Source organism: Lutra lutra, chromosome 3, assembly GCF_902655055.1.
Source record: "Lutra lutra chromosome 3, mLutLut1.2, whole genome shotgun sequence".
Taxonomy (NCBI): Eukaryota; Metazoa; Chordata; class Mammalia; order Carnivora; family Mustelidae; genus Lutra; species Lutra lutra.
Window position 1 is genome coordinate 147,439,190 of NC_062280.1, and position 18,264 is coordinate 147,457,453.

The 18,264-nt window shown below is 38.1% G+C and overlaps 1 protein-coding gene and 1 pseudogene across 6 annotated transcripts in view; both read left to right on the forward strand.

Annotated features, from left to right (window-relative positions):
- VWA8 (von Willebrand factor A domain containing 8) overlaps positions 1–18,264 on the forward strand; it is a 339,288-nt gene that overhangs the window by 57,985 nt on the left and 263,039 nt on the right. For all 6 annotated transcript variants that reach the window (XM_047720038.1, XM_047720036.1, XM_047720035.1 and 3 more), the window contains 4 exons: positions 2,973–3,137; positions 3,699–3,748; positions 5,335–5,443; positions 7,524–7,628. In XM_047720038.1, the coding sequence (XP_047575994.1) occupies positions 2,973–3,137; positions 3,699–3,748; positions 5,335–5,443; positions 7,524–7,628 (429 nt within the window). The remainder of the gene's footprint in view (positions 1–2,972; positions 3,138–3,698; positions 3,749–5,334; positions 5,444–7,523; positions 7,629–18,264) is intronic.
- LOC125096537 (uncharacterized) lies at positions 1,028–1,177 on the forward strand (annotated as a pseudogene).

The following is an 18,264-nucleotide window of genomic DNA, read 5'->3' on the forward strand; positions in this document are numbered from 1 at the left end:
ATGCTGTGATGCAAGTTGATAGGAAGAAAGTGCGGGGCCCTTCGGAGGCTTTGGGAAAGGTGTTCATGTAATGTCACAAAAGGACGAGAAGACAACCCTTGTCCATTCAGCGCCATCTGTGCTATAGCTCTCCGGCTAACCCAGAGTTCAGGGGTTGATGGCTCTGCCTCTGCATTCTAGGATTCAGTCTCTCTGACACTTGTGTGGTAGAGATACATGGATGTGAATTTTACTGCCCCAAGTAGGTTACAAATTGCTCAAGAGCAGAATCTGTGTCTCCTTTCTTCTCGATACAGCTGATGAAAGCCCAGGACACACTAGGCACTAAATAAGAGTTGTTGACACCAGAGGGTCTGATTGAACTGATGCTCCATGTCTGGTAGGACCAGAAATAGCTCTTTCTGATTCCCACTGTGTGAGTCTGTTTTCTCAGAAACTTGTCCTGCTACCCTTTTAGCAGTCTGTTTCTTTACTGTTTATAGGAGTCTCTAGATGGTGTTTTCACCATGAGATATAGTTGTCTTGTTTTGGAACTATCTGAAGATGACATCATACTAATGTAATTAGAAGAGGATAATTGAGGGTTTAATCAGTAAGAAAAAAAAATCATTCATTCATATTGTTAGAATTAATTTACTGAAATGAAAGATATGTTTATTAGTCATGTATTTAAATTTACTTTATATTTTAATTAATATTATAAAGATACGAATTTAAATAAATATAAGAATATAATTAAATTTATTATTTTTAAAGTAGGTCAGTGTTAGGCAGAACATTTTCTCATTAGATACTTTCAAATTACGAAAGAACTATTATTGGCTTCTATATCATTATTTAGTTATTTGGCATTTTTAGTAAATGATTTGGAAAAGAATAGTCAGATATGGGATCATTTTTTTTAAGTGTGGTGTTTACTCACAATTAGAAGTTTGATATATTCTTTATTTGTGTTAGAATTTTATGCAAAGTTATTGAACCTATTACTTTGGTTAAGAATTTGAAATATGGGGTCAAAAGAGTTTTAAGCTTTGCACAGTGGCAGTATCGTAGCGATTGAGGTTTATCTGAGGCACGATTATTGCTAATTGAAGAGTTTTAGTATACAAGGAGTGTTTATTATTGAGAAGGATGTACTACATTGTTTTTTCCCAATGTAAGTATCAGTATACATGCTTAATTTTCATTGGTAAATATCGTAAATAGAATCTGTCTCATAAGAACCTCAGAGAAGATAGGCAAGATCCTTTCACAAAACACCACCACCTTAAGACAATTTATATGATAAGAGGATTTCGGTACCATAATTTAAGTCCTGTTTATTTCTAGTTAGATTCAATATACTAAATTTGAATACTTCAAAATTTTAATGGTTTCAGAGAGGTGATTATAGCAGGATTTCGTTATTGTGGAAACAGATAAAATCAGTTTGTATAAATTCTATTTATATGCTGATGATCTTTTTTTGGGTAAGTGGGAAAGAAAAATATTCAGCTGTCTGAAGATGATGCTCTTGGTTTCTCAGGCAGGGCTAGATGCTGACTCTTGTCTTCTGGTGCATGGTGATATAGTATCTCTAGAGTCTGTTGATGAAAATGGGGTCATAATTTTGGTTATGCTTGAAATAATCATTCATTATATTTTTAAATGATTTCATGCAGTCAATCAACAGACATTTGTCCTATTATGTTTAAGAGATCTAAGTCCTCTCAAGAGCTTGGCTGCAGCATGAAGTGGTAATGTACAGAAGTCAGATCCTTGCATAGGATACAGGGGAGGGGTACAAAACTGGTTCTGATGGAGGGAGGGATTAGAGAGTGATGTTGTTTGTGCTAAGCTTGAAATGATGCCTTGTTTATGCTGTGCAAAGTGGAAAGGGTGTTTCAGGCAAGTGGAGCAGCGTTGGTCAAGCAGCATGATGTGTCTGGAGAGCCACGGTTGTGAGATGTGGCGGAGCTCGGGGTCAGGGAAGGCAGGCTGAGGGCTGGGTGTGCAGTGCTTGCTGGGACCGAGAGAATAGGACATGACTCGAGCCAGGAAAGTCCTTGAGTGTCGTGTGAAGAGCTTCTACACAGTTATATGGGTCGCATCCCCTGCGGATATGCTGAAAGCTGAGGGCGTACACGTTCACATAAGCTTTGTAAGCTATACAGCTGAGGACAGTGAAGAGCCATTGTTAGGGTCAAGCAGAGAGAGAAGGAATGAGATAACAGGTGCCTACTGTGGACCAGTTGCTTTCGCATACACTGTTGTATTTAGTTTTCCCATTAGGCACAGTAATGTTGGTGATACTATTCCCACTTTATCGATGACAAAGCTGAGGGTCAGAGGGCATAATAACATGCCCTTGGTCATGTTTACACCAAGTGCTAGAGCCAGGGTTTGTAACCCCAGACCCTGTACTGTTTCCAGTCTCAACTCCACCAGATGCAAGTTGTAGGACCATGGGCAAGTTATAGAATTCCTTTGAACATCAGTTTGATCATCCTTAAAAATGAATTAAATATTTATTTGCATTCTGATAAAAGTTAAGTGAGCAAAATTCATTGAAAGTACTTACATGTAATGAGTTTTCAATACATGGTAGTTGTTACTATGAATGTATCTTGGCAGAAATAGACCCATAAACATGGTTGTCTGTTTGAGGTCCATGGGCACTCTCTACTCAGAGTGGCCTCCTCACTCAGTTTCTCTGAGTTAATGACCACAGCTTGGAGATCTGACGACTCACGTTGCCTTTGTTCCTTGACTGTTAGCTGCTTCTCTGTTCAACGCCAGTCTTCATGGTGTGAGCCTTCCTGGCACCCTGATCCTGATTTCACTTTGCTTCCTTCCTTGAAGGTTTGGTTTTGAAGCTTGTATTTGTTTCCCAAATACAATTTACTCAGCAATCAGGGCCTGAATTCCTAAGCCTGCAGTTCTTGCAGTCGTACTCTGCATCATTTCTGCTGTAAGTTGGGATCTTCTTTCAGGAGCATACCAAAACAGAATTGGACGCTTGGAAGATTGTTCGGGTTAGTGAAAACTTCCGCGTCATTGCTTTGGGCTTGCCAGTGCCTAAGTACTCTGGGAATCCATTAGACCCCCCTCTCCGCTCTCGATTTCAGGCCAGAGATATTTATTATCTACCCTTTAAGGTAAGTATGAACAAGAATAATTTATTTCTTTCTTTTTTTTTTTTTTTTTTTTTTTTTAAAGATTTTATTTATTTATTTGACAGAGAGAAATCACAAGTAAGCAGAGAGGCAGGCAGAGAGAGAGGAGGAAGCAGGCTCCCCGCTGAGCAGAAAGCCCGATGCGGGGCTCGAACCCAGGACCTGGGATCATGACCTGAGCCGAAGGCAGCGGCTTAACCCACTGAGCCACCCAGGCGCCCCGAATAATTTATTTCTTAAACTGATTTTCTATTTCTATTTGGTTACTATAAAAATGTTACTATGTTTTTATGTCCCTCTTAGTAGTTAATGGAGAGAAAAAGAGAGTAAAGAAAATCTCTGGAGACTAGGGAGAAAGATTATTGTGGCGTTATCTATCTGATGGATTAAAAAAGGCTAACTTTTAGAAAATGACATATATCAAAAATTATATTTTTTTTACTATTACTTAGTGTCTACTTAAAGTTTGAAGTGTGCCTATAAAAGTTTCCCTTTAGCCTGTTACATTCCTTATTGATTTGATATGTTTCTATGTTATTTTAGGACCAACTTAAACTGCTGTATTCAGTTGGAGCCAATGTTTCTGCTGAGAAGTAAGTATTTTAGCTACACATACACACATACACAGATACACATACACGTGCACACACACACATTTATATAAATATCTGGACACTTAACATCAAATTTATTTATTTTGTCCGTTGATGAATTGATTAATTCATCCATTCAATAAATATTCTTTGAAGAATTTTTTAGTAGTTGCTGTAAATGCTAATGATAAAGTTAATAAGACATGATCCTTGAAGGCAAGAAATTCAAGATATGGTAGAGTTTAAAGACATGGGAATGTATTAGTTTAATATTGTATAGTAGGGGTCATAATTTCAAAAAGGCATCAGCATTTGAGATGAATAAATACACTTTTGCCAGATAAAGATTGGAATTAAGAATAAGTACACTTTTGCCAGATAAAGATTGGAATTAAGGAATTCTAAGAAGTTATTTTTAAAGCATGGGGTATGAGAGTGTATGCCTTGTTCTTGAGGCTATAAAAAGCTCCTTGTGGCTGGAATTCAGGTTTGCATTGAGAAGGGTGGGAAGGGAGGCTGGCAGGATAAATGTGGGCCAGGTTGTGGAAAGTCTCACATATTGTCATATTTTAGAAATATATCTGGGGACTCCTGGGTGGCCCAGCCAGTTAAGCATCTGCCTTTGGCTCAGGTCATGATCTCAGGGTCCTGGGATCAAGCCCCATGTTGGGCTTCCTGCTCAGTGGGGAGTCTGCTTTTCCCTCTCCCTTGCCTCTCCCCCCACCTCGCCCCAACTTGTGCCCACTTGCTCTCTCTCTCAAATAAATAAATTTTTTAAAAAATCTTAAAAAAAAAGAAATATATCTATATTTAATCAGCTTCTGAGTTTTTTTTAATTTATTTTTTAAAAGATTTTATTTATTTATTTGAGTGAGACCGAGAGAGTGGCAGAGTTGGAGAGGGAGAAGCAGACTTGAGGCCGGGCTCTGTGACCCAAGCTGAAGGCAGGCACTGAACTGGCTGAGCCACCCAGGCGCCCCAGCTCCTGAGTTTTAAATGGAATATTATAATATGAACCTGTTGTTTCTTGAGAATTTAATAGTAAATATCATCTTTTAGATTAATTAAGTTGGCTCAGCTGTTTCATATTTTAAAAATGAATACATTTTGTATATTCAAGCTATTAGGATAACATTTAACATCACTTAATTTTTTTTTAAAAGATTTTATTTATTGGGGCGCCTGGGTGGCTCAGTGGGTTAAGCCGCTGCCTTCGGCTCAGGTCATGATCCCAGGTCCTGGGTTCGAGCCCCGCATCGGGCTTTCTGCTCAGCGGGGAGCCTGCTTCCTCCTCTCTCTCTGCCTGCCTCTCTGCCTACTTGTGATTTCTCTCTGTCAAATAAATAAATAAAATCTTTAAAAAAAAAAAAAAAGATTTTATTTATTTATTTGACAGGCAGAGATCACAAGTAGGCAGAGAGGCAGTCAGAGGGAGGGGTGTGAAAAGTAGGCTCCCTGCTGAGCAGAGAGCCCCGGAGCAGGGCTGGATCCCAGAACCCTGGGATCATGACCTGAGCCAAAGGCAGAGGCTTTAACCCACTGAGCCACCCAGGCGCCCCTAACATCACTTAATTTTTCTCCCCTAGAATTTCTCAGCTCCTGTCCTTTGCTACCACTCTCTGTTCCCAAGAATCTTCTACTCTTGGACTTCCAGATTTTCCTTTAGATAGTTTACCAGCTGCAGTTCAAATCCTGGTATGTATAAAATAAATTAATGATATGTATACCCAAATTAATGATGTGTATAGTTTGTGGCAAAAACTACATTTAAAAGTTAATCCTTGGGGATTGACCACTTCAGTTTGTCTTGTTGTATTTTATAAATATTACAAGACCTGAGCTTACTTGGCTGCAGCGCAGTAAACTGTACAGAGCCCAGCTGCATGTTCTGAGCCCTTGAAGAGCTTCCAGCTTTATGGGTGGGGGGGAGGCGGGCAGATGTGCAGCTCAGGGAAAAGTCCACAGAGGGAGGGAGGACTCAGCCTGAAGAGGCATGAAGAGCTGGGAGAGGCATGTTGTGGGTAAGCTTTTGCCTCCACCTGCCCCACTGAGGCAGGGAGCTGGGGCATTCACACTTGGGCACCAGCAGTCATTGCTCGTCGCAAGGGACACTGATTCCCAGGCACTAGCTGCTCTTTTGGCCTGGAGCAGAGCTGGCTTCAGGACTTCAAGGGTAGTCTTCTTTAATAGCCCTGCCGCTGCTGGCTGTTGGAAGGGAAAGGTGAGAGGCTTCGAAAAGATAAAAACAGATCTGAGGGCTTTGGTGGAGCATAGACATTGTCCACTACGATTTCGAAGAGGTCATGACCGTAGTGTCAGGAGTGGTGGAAATGCCCTCCATGCAGGGGGAACAGCTCGTACAAAGCTGTTGAATCACAAAAGGGCTTGTTACTTTTGAAGAATGCTGAGTCGTATTGCTAGAACAGGCATGTATAGGGAAGAGAGAGGTTAGAGCTTTTGTGTGCAGTGTTTGCATGGTGAGTGCACTTGTCTGGATTTTGTAGTGGGGAAGAAGGGGCCCATTAGATATTATGAAGTAGGTGAGGTGTATAGTAATCAGTTATATATTGGAGGAAGATACCTCTGCTGGCAGGGAGGAGGGATGGGGAGAGCATGGTGGCATAAGGGGGAAACCGTAACCATCAGTGAGAGATTTTGCTAAGGAGAGCATAAAAATAAAAATAAAATAAAATAATAATAGTAATATATAATAATATATAGTAATAAAATAAAATAAAAATAAATCCAAGAGATTTATTTCTAAACTATTGTTGCTATTTGTTTATATATCCTGAAACTGAGTAGGTTTCACAGGTGTTGTTTATACCGCTCTATATATTTAGAACAGGTTTTCTCCTCCTATTTATCATATCTCCTACATTTTGTTCTTTTTGTTTTTGCTTGGAACTTTTTACTTTGACAATTCCCAAATCTAAAAAAAAAGTTCACAAATAGTAAAATGAACACCCATAATCCCTTCAACTAGAGTCACTGGTTTTTAGCATATTGTCACATTTAATTGCCACCTCTTTTTTTCTGAACCATTTGAAAGGAAACCGTGGTCATTATTCTTATATACTTCAGTGTGCACCTTGTAAGAAGTAGGACATTCTGCATAACCAGAACCATTAATCATACCCCTCGGCATGTTAACAGTAATTCTATAATACCGTCTGATAGACAACTTATACCAAAATTTCTCTAGTTGTCCCTTTTAGTAGACTTCTGAAAGTAGAGTGAACGGAATTGAGAAAGCAGTTTGATTTGGGGGCAAGTTTTGAGAGTAATAAAAAACTTCTAGCTTGTAATTTATAACTGTGAAGGTAAGTACATTTGTGTATGAGAGTAACTCAGATTAGGAATAAAAGTGAAGGAGAAGGTACTTTGGGATGAGTATGGTAGGGAAATGTGTTCAGACATTTAGTTTCAGACATGCTGAATGGGGGTCAATGGGATATCTAGAGTCCTGTCTGGGTAATTGAGAGATCAAGTCAATAGCTCAGGAAAGTAGTCAGGATCAGAGACAAGAGACATGAGAGCCATTAACAGATAGATGGCAACTGCAAGGTAGGAGTGGATGAGCTTACCCAGGGAAAGGGTGTGGAACAGGAAGAGAAGAGGAAGTAATGAATATTTACTTTTATAGACTTCTAGAAAATATGAGAAACCTACTGTTATTATTTATAAGGCAATTTCAATGTCATATGCATTTCAGATAAAATTTCTGTGATTGTTTTAGATGTTCCTCATTCCTATGTATTTTTGCTCCTAATAGGACTCCTTTCCTATGATGTCAATCAAACATGCAATCCAGTGGCTTTACCCATACACTATTTTACTAGGACAGGAAGGGAAGATGGCTGTGGAAGGTGTTTTAAAAGTAAGTATCTTGGGACACCTGGGTGGCTCAGTTAGTTAAGTGTCAGCCTTCGGGTCAGGTCATGATCCCAGGGTCCTGGGATTTAGTCCCACATCAGGCTGCTTGCTTGGCAGGGAGCCTGTTTCTCCCTCTGCCTACAGCTCCCCCTGCTGATGCATGCTCTCTATGTCTCTCTCTGACAAATAAAATCTTAAAAAAAATCTTAAAAAAAAGATATGTAACATATCATATATGTTAACTAACTTGAATTTAAATGAAAAAAAAAGTAAGTATCTGCTTCGCTTTCCTTTACTTTTCCATGTCTCTTTTCATCCCTTCTGTTCCCGTCTTCCCATTTCTCACTTCCCCCCTTTCTTATTTTCTTCTTTCCATCTTTCTTCCTTTCCCTTGCCTTCCCTTGCTTTTCCCTCTCTTTTTTTTCTAGGCATGGAGGCACTGGCAGGCCAGTGATAGTGAAGCATGGTGACTGGTGTGGTTGGGATGTTGACTACATTGAACAAATAAGTAAATCAATTGAGCAGATGGGTCAATATATTGAGGATTATGAGAGCTGTGTTACTTACTGTTGGAAAAATAATTTATAAACATAGAAAGGGAGAAGGAAAGAAAGGCTGCTGAGGTGTTACATTGGAATTGGAGAAATCAGAATGAACTCATTTTTTTTCAATATATATAAACAGAGTAATAGATACAGATAGTGTGTGTATATGTGAATGCAGACCCATACTTCCTAGTTCTCTCCTCTACGAAGGCCTAAAAACTGACGATCCAGTGGCAGTGATCATGCCAATTGCTGAGACATTGGTTTCTAAATACCACACTTCTTAAACTAAGAGTAATCAGGACTCCTAGGAAGTAGGGGTGGTTCAGAATCAGCACAGGGGAAGTACACAATGAAATGAACTGGGATCATCTTACTGTGCTAGAAAGTAAGGAAATGCCTACCAAATGATGCTGATGTGCCAGAGTTACAGAGGAACCAGCTTGAAGTGGCTCCCATAAGTATCAAAATAAACAATGATAATGGTTGATTATAAGCCATTGAACAGAATAGGAATCTCTAAGTTCATATTGATATAAATGAATATATAAATACAAGGGGGAGAAGAAAAATCTCTTGAATAAATGCAGAAGGAATTATATAAAGAGAAAAATCACCATTTGGCAACCATCAGTATGGTAGTTGATTTAGGCAGAAGGTCATTAAAGGTTTTAAAGCTAGTGGGTGGAGGTTCTGTGAAGGATAGGATATTGGGGTGCCTGGGCGGCTTAGTCAGTTAAACATCTGAGTCTTGATTTTGGCTCAGGGTCATGAGAGTGAGCACCATCTTGGGCTCCACATTCAACAGGCGTCTGCTTGAGATTCTCTCCCTGACCACCACGCGCACACGTGCACGCACACACTCACATTCTCTCTCCCTCTCTTCAAATGATAAATAAATAAATAAATATCTTCCCCCAAAAGTATAGGATATTGATATAATGTAAGAATATCTCCTACCAAAATACCCAGTTGACTACAAAACAAGAAAATGATAACTTTTATGGTAAATGCCAACTTGACCAGGTGGGACAGATGGACATTGTGTCCCTCCTGAGTGTTGAGGTGAGAAGAGCTCAGCCTCATTTCAGGGATATTCTGGATAAGGATTCATGATGTGAATTTGGCCATTAGAAAGTATGGTATAAACCTAGGCTGAGGTATGTAATGAAAGTAGTCCTGTATTCTTTAGAATTGTCCAGTCCATAAAAGAGAAAAAAACTGAGAAAACTACTTCAGTTTGAACCTGACTAAAGAGATATGATAGCTAAATGCAATGTGTGCTCCTACGTTGGATCCTGGACCACATGGGAAAAAGTGACATTGTTGACACAGTTAGTTAAACTTGAATACGTCTGTGGATTAGATAGCTGTGTTCTATTAAAATGATTTCCTGACTTGGAAGCTTATGTGGTGATTACATTGGCCAGAGTTTTTGTTTTAGGAAATACGAACTAGAATGTTTCAGGATGATGAGGCATCATATCTGCAGCTTGCTCTTCAGCGGTTCAATAAAAGACCAATGATAATGGTCTGGTGTGGGGTTGCTGATGGGGGTAGGAGGGAGGGAATAAATGCACTACAGAGGTAATCATTGGGGAAATCTGAGTAAAGGCAAAATAGAAGCCCTTTGTACAACTGAATCCTGTAACTTTCCTGTAAGTTTGAAATTATTTTAAGATAAAACATTTAAAAAACTGAATATCTGCAATAATGTGTTTCAAAATAAAAAAATTTAAAAACAAATATAACTAATAAATTATTAACTTGCAAGTAAGCGCTTTATATAAAACTATGGAAGTGGCTAATGAAGTTCTTATTTTTATCTTAAGTGGTTCATAATATGGAGCATGATTTTTTTTTGAAGTATGCATAGCATAATTTTCTTATTATATTGTTTAACAGTAGTGTTTTCTAAAGGGCCGGTCACAATATATGATATCTTATAACTATATATTTGAGCATGTTGACTCTTGGCAGATTGACTTACCCAAATTAATTCCTTTTTATGAAAGACAGTTTTTATTTTTCTTTTACAGTTTGGCTTACAGAGCAGATTTCTAAGGAGCAGGTGGAATGTGAACACTAGGTTTTTTTCTGTGTGTACAAGCCCTTCATTTTCTGGAGGCCAGGATTTTACCACCTTGGGCAAATAGAGTGGTGTTTGTTTCTCCTCTATCCCAGAATCTACAAAGGGGGTACAGAAAGAAGTATTCTTTATGTAGGTAGTAATAGTGAGAACTCAGAAGTAGATTCTAGGTACTTGAGCAGATTTTTCTCCACATATCAGCTAGCCAAAGAAACATTATTTTCATTGATTGTTGGTGTCAATAACAATATAATAATAATAGTAATAAATAAAACTAATAAAAAGCTCTTCCTCATAGATGCTGAGAACTGTAGTTGGGGACAGAATCTAATTGAAAAGCATAAAGAAGCAAGGGGAAAATATAACTAGTTCACTTTAAGATTTATTATCAGCACTGAAAAAAAGAACTAGAATCCATCTTTGATTTAATCAACATCTGAACTAAGCTGGCATTGGTCATTGAAATAGAGCACCTAGTGTTTAAGAAAAAGGTGGTGATTCCTGATGTGCTCCCTTGATGCCCATCAGCACAGTGCCCAATTCCCGCGGAACAAGGGTAGTCAGGGATAAAGAAAATGTCATGGGAAGGTCTGATAAAATGAAGCAATGTAAACTTTTTTGTGACACAACTGAGAGAAGATATTCAGTGCCTAGAAGAGTCAGTTATGAACAAAGGTATTTATTTTTATAAAGAAGCCACTTGGATGTGTTTCTGATCTCTGATTTCAAAACTAGTCCTATAAATTAGACTTCTAATGAAGATGGCAGAGTAGGAAGATCCTAAGCTCACTTTGTTCAGTGGATACAACTGGATAACACCCACATCAGTGTAAATAACCCAGAAAACAATCTGAAGACTGGCAGAACACACTCTCCACAGCTAAATGTGGGGAAGAAGCCACATCAAAGTGGGTAGGGGGGCAGATATGTGGTCAGGGGTTAAATGGACCTGGGAGACTGTCTGTAGCAGGGAGGGACACCTTGGCTCAGAGAGGGGAAAAGAATAGGCCATCACACGAGGTACCCCAGGCACCAGAGACCTGCACAGGGAAGACGAATTTCTGAATTTCTGTAACATTTGGCTTTGAAAACCAGAAGGGCTGATTTTGTGAGTTCTTAAAATTAGCAGGGCTTAACACCTGGAACTTGGAAGATCTGTGGGCTCAGCTCTGGGAGGGTGATAGGAATCTGAGTGCTCACTCTTAAAGAGACAGCATACCAAATAGTTCCACAGAGATGCAGCATTGAAAGAGCATTTTGAAAAATACTGGGGTGTATGGGAGGGAGATTTGTTTACTAATTTCAGAGCATGTGCTGGAGAAATAGAGGTGCTTGGAAGACCTCTCCAAGAGCAAAATTGCTGGCAGGTATCATTTCTTTCCCCCACTTCCCAGCCTAGATACATGGACACCTTCGAACACCAACACACCCTACCTAACTTGGTAACAGTGCGCCCTGCCCTGCGTTCTGTGGACATAGCCCTTCCAATACATCTTGGCCATAGCACACCCAAAGTAGTGCCATAAGCCTGGCAGTGTGCAAGCAGCTCCAAGAGGTGTGAGCACCACAATAAAGTGACTCTTGCCCTGAACTTCCCCAGATGACTCCAGCCTGGTCCACTAACAGCACAGGGATCAAACCTTGCCTACAACAGGGAAGGAGAGCCACTGCAGATGACTGGATTGGAGGCTAAAGTGGCTCTGCCACAACAGTAGAATGCACACAGTACACGTAGAAGATACCCCTGGAGTGCCAGGTTCTGGTGAACAGGGTACTTTGCATCACAGGGCACTATGGGGTCTCTTCTTCGTAAGGCCACTGCTTCTAAGAGCTGGAGATGTAACTGACTTTCCTGACACATGGAAATAGATATAAAGAGTTAGACAAAATGAAGAGACAGAGGAATATTTCCCCGATGAAAGAACAAGACAAATTCACAGCAAAAGAGGTAAATGAAATGAAAATAAGTAATAGAGAATTTAAACTAATGGTCATAAAGCTACTCCCTGGACTAAAGAGTGGAGAAAAGAGTGGAGGACCTCAGCAAGACCTTTCACAAAGAGATAGACAACAAAAACCAACCAGAGATGAAGAATTCAGTAACTGAAATTAAAAATACATTAGGTGGACTAAATAGTAAATTAGAGGAAGCAGAAGAACAGATCAGCGGCCTGGAGGACAGAGTAATGGAAGGCAATCAAGTTGAATAGGAGAGAGAAAAAAATAATAGAAAATGAAAATAGGGAACCCAGCAACACCATCAGGCATAATAACGTTTGTGTCATAGGGATCCCAGAAAGAGAAGAGAGAGAAAAGGGGGCAGAAAATTTATTTTGAAGAAATAATAGCTGAAAATTTCTTGAATCTGGGGAGAAAACAAATTCAGATCAGGAGGCACAGAGAGCACCCAACAACATTAAAAAAAAAAAAAAATCACTCACCACAATCAAGTGGGATTCATTCCTGGGATGCAAGGATGTTTCAATATAAATCAATCAACATGATATATGAACACCAATAAGACAAAGGATAAAAACGGGTTCATTTCAATAGATACAGAAAAAGCATTTGACAAAGTACAATTCTGTTGATAATAAAAACCCTTAACAAAGTAGGTTTAGAAGGAACATGCCTGAACATAATAAAGGCCATAAATGAAACACCCACAGCTAACAGTCATACTCAATGGTGAAAAATGGAGTGCTTTTCCCCTTAGATCAGGAATGCAATAAGGATGTCCACTCTTGCAACTTTTATTCAGCATAGTGCTGGAAGTCCCAACCACAGCACTCACACAACAAAAAGAAGTAAAAGGCATTCATATTGGCATATTTTTAGAGAAAACCCTAAAGACTTTACCAAAAACTACTAGAAGTGATGAATGAATTCAGTAAACTCACAGGATACAAAATCAATATACAAATATCCTTTGCATGTCTGTACACTAAGAATAAAGAAGCAGAAGTAGAAATTAAGAAAATCCCATTTACAATTGCACCCCAAATCATAAAATATCTAGGAATAAACATAACCAAGGAGGCAAAAACACCTGTTCTCTTAAAACTATAAAACATTAATAAAAGAAATTGAAGATGACACAAATGGAAAACCTGTTCCATGTTCATGGATTAGGAGAAAAAATATTGTTAAAATGGTCATACAACTCAAAGTAATCTACAGATTTAATGCAGTTCCTATCAAAATACCAACAGTATTTAGAACAAACGATCCTAAAGTTTGTATGGAATCACAAAAGACTCTAAGTAGCCAAAGCAATCTTAAAAAAGAACAAAACTGGGATCACAATCCCAGATTTCAAGATACATTGCAAAGTCATAGTAATCAAAGCATTATGGTACTGGCACAGAAATAGACGCATAGATCAAAAGCATAAAATAGAAAGCCCAGAAATAAACCCGCAGTTATATGATCAATTAATCTTCAACAAAGGAGGCAATAAGCAGCGGGAGAAAGACAGTCTTTTCAACAAATGGTGTTGGGAAAACTGGAAGCTACATGCAAAAGAATGAAACTGGATCACTTTCTTACATATTTAAAAACAAATGCAAAGTGGATTAAGGACCTAAATGTGAGATCTGAAACCATAAAAATCTTGGAAGAGATCACAGGGAGTAATTTCTCTGACATTAGCCATAACAACATTTTTCTAGATATGTCTCCTGAGACAAGGGAAACAAAAGCAAAAATGAACTATTGGGACCGCATCAAAATAAAAAGCTGCTGCAAAGCAAAGGACACAGTCAAGAAAACCGAAAAACAAACTACTTAAATGGGATAAGATATTTGCAAATGACATATTCAATAAAGAGTTAGTATCCAAGATAAACAGTTTATACAACTCAACACCAAAAACCCCCAACAAACCAATTAAAATATGAGCAGAAGACATGAACAGACATTTCTGCAAAGAAGACATACAGATGGCCAACAGACATCTGAAAAGATGCATGGCATCATTCATCATCGGAGAAATGCAAATCAAAACCACAGTGAGATATCACCTCACACCTGTGAACATGGCTAAAATCAAATACCCAAGGAACAACAAGTGTTGGGAAGGATTTGGAGAAAAATGAACACTTACACAGTGTTGGTGGGACTGCAGACTGGTGTGGTTATATATACAGTGGAATATTTATTACTTGGCCATAAAAGAGAAAGAAATGTTGGCCATGGGTGAAGCTAGAGAGTATAATGTAATAAGAGAAGTAACTCAGAGAAAGACAAATACCAAGACAAATACCATATGATTTCATTTATATGTGGAGTTTAAGAAACAAAACAAATGAACAAAGGGAAAAGAAAGACTAATAACCAAAAAACTGACTCTTACCTATAGAGCACAAACTGATGATTACCAGAGGGGGGTGGGTGGAATGGGTGAAGGGGATTGAGGGTACACTTACCATGATGAACACTGAGTGGTGTATAGAGGTGTTGAATCACTATATTATACACCTGAAACTAATATAACACTGTAACTTAACTCTACTGGAATTAAAAAAAAAATCAGTCATACAAATGAGTTAAAGTTATAGAATACCTTTAAGGAGTTGAGTTTTCTAAAGAAAGTAGCTAATATTCCTTCATTTTGTTTGATTTTTATTTTGACTTTTATAATTATGGGGAATAGAGAAAAATGACTGAAGGTCTATATTACAAACAAAAACCATCCAAATTTCATTTCAGAGTCTTAAAAATGAAAAGGGAATGATATTAATTAGATAAGATTAGAAAAAGTGGTTATCTTTTCTTGCCTTAATAATGTATATAGCTAGTTAAGGAACAGTACTTCTTTTTCCAACTTCTTAGTAGATAAATAAGGGTGGGTGGAGAGCTTAAATTCATTCATCTGAACTTAAAGAACTTTCCTTTTGTACTATCATTACACACTGATACATGCAACTAGATCAGAATGTTAAATCACTCTCCTTAAAAATGGTAGCAGTCTAGTGATTGGTGTAATTGTTGTTATCTGTCCTGGGACAGTCCATGTGGCCCATTTGTTATTCTAAGTTTCTCTATTTTCTCAAGCTAATATTCACAGAACAAAATTTTATATGTCCTCAAATAATTTTGAATTTAGAGGTGAAAATTAAGGCAATATTCTTGAATTGGAAAAAAAATACTAAACTAAGAATTAGAAATATCTATTGTAATAGCAAACCAAGAATGTACATATGTACATATAATAACTTTTCCTTGATACTCATTTTCTGACCTGCATTGTTATAGAAATTAATGGATAGTTGAATATGAATTAGATATCCATTTGGATTCAGGAAAAATTATTACTGAAAATGCAGTCAGCTAAAATTAGGAAAACGTTTTTATTTTTCCTAAGCAAGCTATAAAAATAGCTAAAATGTCTTTCATTCCTTGGATAGTACTCATCATATGATGTTGATACTCTGAAAACATGTTTCTGTAGTCATAAAATCACTCCTAGATTTTAGTTGACAACTTAAAGAAAATACTCTTCCTCTGAATCTGCTATCCTTTGAGAATGGTATACTTTTCTTACAGTATAGTAACAAGTACATTTGTCTTCTAGTACCATGTCTTGGCTCTCAGTCCTTCTTAGGTAAGACTGAGTGGGTCTGTCTAATAGACTTGAAAACATGGGTATGGATCTGGAGGTGTTTTGATATTAAAGATAATACTTGAGAGTTTATAAAGTACAAGTGTTAGTTGAATTGGTCACATGGATGGAAGAACCAAAGAGGAGCATATATGGTGAGAAGAAATCCTGCCTGAGGATTGAACACTGGAAGAGCCAACGTTTAAGGATTGGACAGTGTGCCAAGAACCTCCAAATAAGGCAGAGGAAGAGCAGTCAAAGCATACAGATGGTTTGTAGTCTCAAACTGGATGAGATTATTTAAAAAGTGAGCATAGAATATACAAAAGTTCCACTCCTGAAGTACCCCGATGTGCACTGGTCAGGTAATTGAAGAAGAAGAAGAACCTGCTGGAAAGACTGAGAAGGAAGGAGCAATAGAATAGGAGGAAAACTTACTTATTTATTTAATCAGTTAGTTTGGCAAATAGGGTATTACTGGTGAACTTAGTAGGAACAGTGCTCATGGAGTGGTGGGAATGCCAGCCAAGAAAAATCAGTGGGCTGAATAGTAAATCAGAGATGAGGAAAGGAGACAGTGATGATACACTACTTGTAAATTAAGTTTGGTGGTGAGAAACTGGGTCACTCAAGGATTATGTAGAATCAAGAAATGACTTTTTGTTTCTTGAAATGGGAAGACAAACATCTTCATAGGAAGGAGGGATGTAATCTGTGGAATACATGGAAAATATCTATGGAAATATGGTCTGGGAGAGACAGGAAAGACGTTTCCAGAGCACCATTATGCCTTGGTTTGGAAAGATCGAAGAACATATTTTTCTATCCAGCATCTGGAATGATGGAGTTATTGTTAACTGAGATGGAGAAAGCAGACTTCCAGTGGCTTTTCATTCACTCATAATTAAAGCAGAAGTCCTTTCTACAGAGATGGTGGGAAAAGAAGTGAAGATTGATGAAAATATAGATGATTTTGAGGATTAAAGGGAAAGGGAAAGGATTTCATTTGTTTGTTCATATAACAAACCTTTATTGATCACTGACTATGTCCCATGCATGATTCTAGGTTCTGGAGGTTTGGAGTGAACCAAATAGATACATTTTAATTTTGCTGGTGGAGTTTATATTCTAGCAAAGAATGGAGGAGTATGTGCCTGAAGGCTCTGTGGTGGTTGGAGGAGGCCTGTAGATGACCTGCTGACACAGGAATGAATTGGTTCAGATGACACCTAAGGGAGAGTAGTGTTAGTTTGTGTTAGTTGCTGATTGGCTTTGGGAAGGAGCCTAGCAGAAACCAAGGGCTATGTACTTGTTTGGTAGCCAGGAAATAAGGTATGGAGAATTTCTTTTTTAGTGCTCCACAGCCTAGAAAAAGGTATAAAGAAAATGAATACTTTGGAGGGACAGGATTGGGAATTGTGAGGGTGAGTATGGAGGCCTTACAGATCAACATATAATTAATATTTCCTTTTATTAAATTATATTTCATAGTTCAAATAACATAATCCCAAAGAAAGTGTATCAAAAAATACATGAGAATTGTTTGTTTAATTGACATTCCAGAATAGGAGCTACTCATTAATGTAAAAATGGTAAAGTAGGGGTGCCTGGGTGTCTCAGTGGGTTAAGCCGCTGCCTTCGGCTCAGGTCATGATCTCAGGGTCCTGGGATCGAGCCCCGCATTGGGCTCTCTGCTCAGCAAGGAGCCTGCTTCCTCCTCTCTCTCTACCTGCCTCTCTGCCTGCTTGTGATCTCTCTCTGTCAAATAAATAAATAAAATCTTTAAAAAAAAAACTATTTAATAAAAAAAATGGTAAAGTAAATGAACTTTGGTTTATTTGATGTTCTACTTCTTGCTAACATGTAGTCTGTGAGAATTATATATGTATTTCATTCCTCAGTTACCTTTTTGATTAACAGTCCTTTAAATTTCCTATGCCAGCAGATGGTAATTCATCTTGCAACTTGAGTTCTTTTACTATCTTAGGGTATTCTAGCCTACTATTTTGATTCTACTGAAATATTTTAGCTTGAATTATTTATAAGGACATAGCCAGTTATAGCAAGTGGTTCAAGGCATTAGTGTTCCTTTCTGGAATACAAGTGCTCTGCAGTCAGTCCTTTATGAAGTTAGGCTGACATTATTATAGGTGGGGTTAAAAACATGCCTTTAGCTAACATACTTGTTTTCTTAGAATTTAACAGTTCTAGGTTCTAAATTCTAATAAATTCAATTACTTTAATTACTTGACTAAGGCCTTACTCCATTGAACCTCCCTTAAAATACAGTGTTAACTTTTTTTTTGCATGAAATTAAATTGTCAGTAATTGTTATTGTCTATAGCACAAAAGGAGCTCCTACCGAATTATGTGATATTCTGGGAATTTGCATGTGTAAAAGGCA